Source organism: Delphinapterus leucas, chromosome X (genome assembly GCF_059928025.1).
Source record: "Delphinapterus leucas isolate spDelLeu-1000000601 "Yukka" chromosome X, BTC_Dleu_Yukka2, whole genome shotgun sequence".
In the NCBI taxonomy this organism is placed as follows: Eukaryota; Metazoa; Chordata; class Mammalia; order Artiodactyla; family Monodontidae; genus Delphinapterus; species Delphinapterus leucas.
Window position 1 is genome coordinate 90,712,075 of NC_143150.1, and position 8,082 is coordinate 90,720,156.

The 8,082-nt window shown below is 47.2% G+C and overlaps 1 protein-coding gene across 1 annotated transcript; it reads left to right on the forward strand.

Annotated features, from left to right (window-relative positions):
- The first annotated feature begins 494 nt into the window (after positions 1-494).
- UXT (ubiquitously expressed prefoldin like chaperone) lies at positions 495-6,957 on the forward strand. The gene is made up of 6 exons (XM_022556410.2): positions 495-820; positions 1,789-1,870; positions 2,006-2,073; positions 2,342-2,449; positions 6,583-6,646; positions 6,862-6,957. The coding sequence occupies exons 1-6, from the start codon at positions 723-725 to the stop codon at positions 6,910-6,912; spliced, it is 471 nt and encodes a 156-aa protein (XP_022412118.1). The 5' UTR covers positions 495-722; the 3' UTR covers positions 6,913-6,957.
- Positions 6,958-8,082: the final 1,125 nt, after the last annotated feature.

Genomic DNA, 8,082 nt, shown 5'->3' on the forward strand with positions numbered 1-8,082 from the left:
TATTTATTTATTTTCAACACCTTTATTGGAGTATAATTGCTTTACAATGGTGTGTTAGTTTCTGCTGTATAACAAAGTGAATCAGCTATAGGCATACATATATCCCCATATCTCCTCCCTCTTGCGTCTCCCTCCCACGCCAATCCCACCCCTCTAGGTGGTCACAAAGCACCGAGTTGATCTCCCTGTGAAGCTCCTACTTTTAAATACTAAACGCTTTACTCTCTCTACTTCCACCTGTGCGTCCCGCCTCCTCTGGAACCCGCCAAATCCCATTAAACCTCACCCCCACCAACCACGCACTGTCCTCATAGGCTCCGCGCTCAGTCTCGGTTCCCACCCTCTGCAGCCTTCCTTAATCTCATCGGATTTTGTAAAGCCCCGCCCTTCTCTTCTCTCAGGCGTTTTCTTCCGTTCAGGACCATCCCACACCACCTGGTTATTTGGTTGGCCAGCACCCTCGCTGTACGTCATTTACCCGCGCCACCCGGAAGCTAAGGTTCTCACCAACCCTTCTTTTTGCCGGCGGCTCTCACGTAACGGCCGCGTTTAGGTGTTCCTGTGTGACCGGGTCCCAGAGTTGGGAGGGGCAGAAGGCTGAACCCCCAGTTTGAGCCGGATGACCCCACTCCTAACGTTGAGAGGGTGCAGATGTACTGTGCTTGAGAGCAAACTGAGTGGTTATCGTGGTCTTTCCCCTCCTCATTCCTCAGGAGCCCATCATGGCGACGCCCCCTAAACGGCGGGCGGTGGAGGCCACCGCGGAGAAAGTGCTGCGCTACGAGGCTTTCATCTCTGACGTGCTGCAGCGGGACCTGAGGTGAGTGACAGAATAGGGGGCGGGGCGCTTGGAGCGGTGCACGTGGTGAGCGGGGCGTTCGAAGTCAGGGCGTGTCCTTCTGATTGGTGGGTGAGGCGTTCGGAACCCGGCCCCGCGCGCCATTCGAGGGGGTAGGAGGGGCGATATCCGGGGTGCGACGGTGGGGGGGGGAGGGAAGACATGGCGGTCTTAATGGAGGGTGTGTCCGCGCATGCGCGGGTTCAGATGGCGTTAAGGGTTACGAGCGAGTTTTCAGGTTCGAATCCTGACTTGGCCGTTTCGTTTTACGTGTGAACACGTTGTACCTCACCTCGAGTTTCTGTGCCTCAGTTTTCTCATCTGTGAAATGGGGAAGTTAATGCAACCTTCCTCATGTGGTGGTTTTGAGTTTTCAACGTGTTCAGTCCTTGTAAAGGATTTAACTTGGATACTAGAGGCTCAATGAGTATGAAAAATTATTATTCCTATCATTATTAATCTGAGGAGGAAGTAGAGTTTTCAGGTCTAGGATTATGAGCATCCTAAAAGGGATGGAGGATTTTTTTCTAGGGTGAGAATGGGGTATCCTGATTGGAGAGAGGCATTGGGAGTAGAGTGAAATAATACTAATAAATAGTAGGTAACACATATATAGAGCTTCTTGTTTGGCAGGCACTATTCTAAATGCTTTTTAGTAAACTCATTTAATCCTTCTAATGACCCTGTGAGGTAATACTCGTTATTCCTATTTTAAAGATGGGGAAATTGAGTTCCAAAAAGGTTACTCACTTGCCAAAGTCTCACAGCTAGTAAAATGGAAAGCCTGGATTCAAACCGAAGTAGTCTGACCCAGAGTTCAAATCTTGACTTCTGCACTAAAACACCTCTTTAGGACATGGTGACATGAGAGTCTCAGAGGGTCATGATATGAGGTATTCCAAGAGAGACAGGGTTTCCTCTTGGTCACCATTTTACTCTTGTCCCATTAGAAAGGTGCTGGACCATCGCGACAAGGTATATGAGCAGCTGGCCAAATACCTTCAACTGAGAAATGTCATTGAGCGACTCCAGGTAAAGATGCCAGGGTTAGGTACCATTTTTTTGTGGGCAAAGGAGGGGGAAGAGAGGAGATACCCCAGACCAAAACCTGTCACCTAACCTAAAACTTGACCACTGATCCCTACCTCTTTTTCCCCGGCCCCACAGGAAGCTAATCACTCGGAGTTATATATGCAGGTGGATTTGGGCTGTAACTTCTTCGTTGACACAGTGGTGTGAGTGTCTACCCACCCCTCTGAGCCCACAGGGTTCAGCTTCCCCTTTCCTTCATTCAACAAAAATTTTTTTTGAGTATTTGCTATGTACCAGACACTGCTAGGTGCTGGAGATGTGACAGTAAATAAGATAGGACAAAATTCCTGCCCACCCAGAGCTTCAATTTGGGGAAGGTGGGGGAGAGGGGAGTAAAAAAAATCTCAAACTGTGTGGTGTGCTAAACAGTGATAAAGACTTCCCCACTTCCTCTAACCACTGTTTCCTTAGCCCAGACACTTCACGGATCTATGTGGCCCTTGGATATGGTTTTTTCCTGGAGCTGACACTGGCAGAAGCTCTCAGGTTCATTGATCGTAAGAGCAGTCTCCTCACAGAGTAAGTCCACTGCATGAGGATAGTGCCTAAAAAGCACTACCATTTGCCACACCCTTCTTCCCCCTTTCCCCATGGCTGCCTGGGATGATACTTAGGAACCCATCTCCCCTCCCCTTCAGAGCTAGGGCTGAGGAAAGTGGGGATGCAAAGCTTAGCCCCAGGTGTAGAACATAATAAGCACTGATAAATGGTCTTTTTATTGTTCACTCACACAAAAATTTATTGGGCATCTGCTGTGTGCCAGGCTCTGTGCTTGGTGGTAGGGAGGCAGCAGGGAACAAGACAGAAGGGTTCCTTGAAGGCTTACCTTCTAGAAGGCTTACCTTCTAGAAGGACTAACTGTTACACATCAGCACAGTTTTGACCAGATCCTGGAGGTCTCAGCCTATAAATCAGAAACAATAAAACAAATTACCTCTGACTTCACCTCCTGCTAATTTTCCTGCTCATCCACTGTGCTCTCACCACACTAACCTTCACAGGCTTCTTTAAACACCCTCAGAATGATCCCACCTCAGCGTGATTGCAGGGGCTCTTCTCTCTGCCTACAGCACTCTTTCCCCAGGTACCTGCATTGCTTCCTTTCTCCTTATTCAATTTAAGTCTTGCTTAAATGTCACTTCCTCAATGAGGCTTTCTATAACCTAACTTTAAAATTGCAACCCCTGGCACTCCTGATTCCCCTCCCTTGTTCTACTTTTTCTTTTTTTCCTTAGCACTTATGACCTCCTAATGTTTACTGTGTAATTTACTTCTTTACAATGTTCATTGCCTCCTCGCATTAGGATATAAGCTTTGTAAAGGGAGATATTTTCTCTATATCCCAAGTCACTAGAATAACACATAGCATATAGTAGGCACTCTGTTGAATGAATTTAAAAGCATATGCTGGAAATAGATTTAAGTGGGGATTGAAGCACATCTCTGTTGGTGGTGATGGGGAGGTAATGTGGGGATAAAGGATGGGCTCCAGTTGAGTTTAAGATTCTGTGCAGGGAACGGGAATTGGGAGTGTGGACGGGAGGTCTGAAATGTGGCTAGGGAAGGCCTCCCAGAGGAAGTGACATTTGAGTCACTTGGTTGAGTGAACAAGCCATAGGGCTCTCTGGGGAAGAGCATTCCTGGCAAGGCAACCAGTGTGCCTGCCATGTTAGGAGGAGCTGCCGAGAATGGTGAGCATTCACTCACTCAGAAGGAGTGAGTGAGGGACGCTGAGCAAATACACTTAGATTAACAACATCTCACAAGTGTGAACCCCACCGATCTAAGATTCCTTCTAGGTTATATTTCTCTTTATTCCTACATTCATTTCTTCCAGAGTTGCCTCCCTTAGGTTTCAGTAATTCTTCTCTTTTCAAACCTTTTCAGGATTTCAGTGTCCATAGACCCAAATGAGCCTCAGACCCACTGGGATTTCTAAGTCTTACGGATCAGGCCAGTTGGTGAATAGTTTGGTCGAGGGACCTGGTTTCATAGGCCAATGCAATTCTGAACTTGGTGGACATTTAGACCAAGTCCAATTTTTTATGACAAAGCCTTCCTTGTTATGACACAGGATTCCTGAGCCTTTCAAATAGGTTTTAATTTTATGAAACTTGATGTCTTTCCCCAAAATGAGGTATTTGTCATTGCCTGCCCCCTGTCTGGTCTTTCTGATTTACTGACCTGGTCTATTAGTGTGATGAGAAATGTGAACCTCTTACTACTTTATGATAATTAGTAGGACTCCGTAGTAATTGAATCTTTCTAGGAGATGAAGATTTGAGTCTGTGTAGCTCGCTCTCTTCTTTAAAATACTTGGTTATTCTGGACACATTTTAAAGTAACTTTCTTTCAGGTTATTTTATGTAACCGAAATGGCCTATCAGTCCTTCCTGTTCTTGGTCTGTTTCTTTGAGGAGTGGGAGGATCAGGTCTCTGTGTACATTCTTTCTGATTACAGAGAAAGGAGTACACATCCATACCCATAAGTAGACATGATTATAGAAGAAACAGAATAACCATATGACTATTAACACTGCCTTATATACTAATCAGTAGCAATAAATTAAACATATCCCTTTTGTGTTACAACTAGCATTTGGTGAACTTTATACTTTTCTCCTCCTTTTTTATTTTAAGCGTTGAAACCTTTCACAGACTAAGCTTGTACATTGAGTGCCTACTATGTGCCACATACTGTTTTTGTTCCTGAGGATACAGTGGGAAACAAGGCAGACCAAATCTCTGCCCTTACGCAGCTTACATTCTAGTCAGGGAAGACAGACAGTAAACAAATAAGTAAAGGATGTAGTATGTCACAGGTTGACAATGTTGCAGAGAAAAGCAAGGATTGGAGGTGAGAAACATTGCCTCCGAGGGAGCAGTTGCAATTTTAAATAGAATGCTTGATTGGATGTGGGGTGTGAGAAAAAGAGAGGAGTCTAGGTTTTTGGTTGAGCAACTAGGAGGATGGAATTGCCATTTTATGAGATGGAGAAGATAAGGGAGGAGCAGATTTGGAGGGGAAGATCAGGAGTTCAGTCTAGGACCTGTTAAGTGTGAGGTGCTCGTTAAACACTGAAGTAGATTTTCTGAAGATGTAGTTAAAACTCCTCAACTCGGGAGAGAGGGCTGCATTGAAAATATAAATTTGGGAGATAGTGATATATAAATGGGTTCATACTATTTTTTCCCAATTTGACATCCTATGTTGTTGCCTTCTACTTTTCTTAACAGTATTTTGTTTCCTTAAAACACTCCTACACTGACAGATAGCTCAGCCAATAAAATCCACATTCCTATCATGATATCAAGACCCTGCATGATCTAGCCCCTTCCTACCTCTTGGATCTTATCCTGTGCCTCTTTCCTTCCACCATTCGCTTAATTTCTAACACTGGTCTCCTGACAGCTCCTCAAAAAGCTCTTTCCTGCCTCTTGGACTTTTTGTGGAAAAGACCGTCTTACTGTTTAACTCCTACTCATTCTTCAGAAAGGCCTTCTTTGATCCTTTGTATCAATTAGGATTCTTTTGGGTGAGACTGGTCCCAGTTGGCATAGATATAAGGAATTGACTAGTTCACATAACTCAACAGTCCAGAGCCAGAGTGGTTTCAGGCAGCTCCAGCTTCCCAGTTGCTTAGGCCTTGGTGTCTTTCTTAAGTCCTCTCTCGTACCCAGCATCCTCCTTTGGTAAATCCTGTTGACTCTACCTTCAAAATATATCCCAAATCCAATCATTTCTCATCACCTCAACTGCTGCGGCTGTGGTGTGAGTCTGCATCTCTCACCTGGACTATTTCAATAGCCTCCTCACTGGCCTTCCTCTTCCACACTAGCTGTCCTTATCCCTAGTCAGTTCTCCGCACAGCAGCCAGATGGATCCTCTTAAACCCTAGTTGTTTCACATCCCTTCTCTGATCACAATCATCCCCTGGCTCCCGTCTCACTTAGAGTAAAAGCCAGAGTCCTTACCATGGCCTGGCAGCTTTTACATGATCTGTCTCCCCCACTTCCCTCTGTGACCTTACCTCCTACACCCCACCTTCGCTTATTTTTCTCCACCCATGCTGGCCTCTTTGCTGTGCCTCAGACATGCCAGGTACACTCCCACCTCAGAGCCTCTGCATTTGCTGCCCCTTGTGTCTGGAACACTCATCCTCTGTGTATTCACATGATTCGCCTCTTCATTTTAAGTCTTTACTCAAATGCTTCTCAGTAAAGCCATCCCTAAGCACTCTAATTAGAATTACAGCCCCCATGCCTGCACTCCTTATCCTCTCTTATCATTTAATTTTTTTATTGTACTTACAACCATCTGACATACCCCGTGTTTTATTCCATCACTGTCCTTCTTAATGAGAATTTGAGCTTCATGATGCTGAGATTTTTGTTTGTTGTGTTTGCTGCTATCTCCCCAGTACCTAAAACGACCCGGCAGAGAGTAGACGTTCAATAAATGTCTCTGAATCTGTGCCGTCCAGATGGCAACCAGGCATCTCTGCATAGGAGCAGGTCAGGTAATCGGATGTCCTACCACCTGCCGTGTGGAAGTCATCCAGGATGTAGGTAGTTCCTGAAATGATGAGGAAGCATCATCCTCATGATCATAAGTGGGGCCCACTTTGCCCTTTCTTGTTTCTTTTCTCCAGGCTCAGTGACAGCCTCACCAAGGACTCCATGAATATCAAGGCCCATATCCACATGTTGCTAGAGGTGAGAGCAACTCACCCCATTCCCAGACACTATCTCCAAATATTTAGGGTGGTGACCTGAGGAAGAGAGAGAGCCAGAGATGGGAAGTACCATCTTTCCCCCTAAACTGGAGTCAAATTGGAGCCAAGCTGGCTCGGAGGGAAGGGAGTTCTGAGCAAGCCTGGGGTAGGGCCTGGACCCAGGCTCCGTTCAGTCTTTTCTGTTCTCTTTTTCAGGGGCTTAGAGAACTACAAGGCCTGCAGAATTTCCCGGAGCCTCACCATTGACTTCTTCCTACCTCCCCTGACATTAAAGAGCTTGAATGTCTTTGAGTCATATGGCCCTTCTTTCCCCCCTTAACCCTTGCTGTTTGCGAAAGTGCCCTGTTTCTAAAGCACAAAGTTACTAGGAGGCCCAGAGATCCAGTCTGTGTGGAACCTTTAAAAACCACTTAAGTCCCGTCTTCAGCCTGTCCCCTGGCAGAATGTGCCACTTGACTTTCTGATTTGCCCTCTATACCATCGCCTTGACAATCTGGGCCCCCACCTGACCCTTCCATTTCTTTTCCTGTACAATACTCTCAGTTACCTTAGAGAATGGGCCGATTCAGGGTGGAGGTTTGTTCCCCAAGGCAGCCTTTCACTCCTGGCCCTAGGGTTTACCCTTCTCCCACACCCCAATCGTTTCTCAGGTACCTTAAATTACACCCACACCCGTCTAGGCCCAACCTTGGCGTTGCCCCAGCTTCTAATTATCAATAGTTCCAGCTTCCAGCAATGGGCCTAGGGCTGGTCCAGCCCCTATTCTAGGTTGAGTCCAGCTTCCGCCAATCGATGCAGAGCCTGATTCCACTGCTTTATTACTGGCTGCAGCTCGACCCGCCCCCGTAGGCATTTAGTTTCCGCCACTCAACACTCCTTCGCTTGTCTGGCAGCTGCTCGGTTCTAAATTCGTCTTTTCTAGCCAATCACTACAGAGTTACCCTGCCCGCCTACGCAGAACCCTGGCCAGACCTCCTCCCTGCGGGCTGCTACGCCTGTGTACTTCTATACAAGTCCCGCTTCCGCTGAGCTGCGTAGAGTTTGGCACCTCCCCGTTAGGGGTTCTGGCAGCTAAGAGTCCCTCGGCCGCCAATCAGCAGAAAGCAGGGCCTAACCACCCCTATCCTCGGACGCTGGCTGTCTTCCATCAATCCCATATAGGCCAATCAGTGCGAGGCAGCCGTCCCCCGAACCTTGTCTGTCGCCCATGGCCTATCAATCTGTCTTGAACCAATCAGTGTGGAGCACCGGCGGGGCCGAGCACGCCCCCTCGGAACCCAGGCGGCCATCTGCGTTCCATCAGTTCCCCTCGGGCCAATCACAACATAGCTCTGTGGAGCAAGGCCCGCCTCCCCAGCCCTGGAAGCCGCACCGTTGATCCACGGTACTTTGGCCAATCAGCGAGCAGCGGAACGT

Excerpts from the sequence above, each read along its gene's own strand:
- UXT (XM_022556410.2), top strand. The coding sequence starts at position 723 with ATGGCGACGCCCCCTAAACGGCGGGCGGTGGAGGCCACCGCGGAGAAA. Across the intron at positions 1,871-2,005 it reads ATGTCATTGAGCGACTCCAG|GAAGCTAATCACTCGGAGTT; the intron begins GTAAAGATGCCA and ends CCGGCCCCACAG. Across the intron at positions 2,450-6,582 it reads AAGAGCAGTCTCCTCACAGA|GCTCAGTGACAGCCTCACCA; the intron begins GTAAGTCCACTG and ends TCTTTTCTCCAG.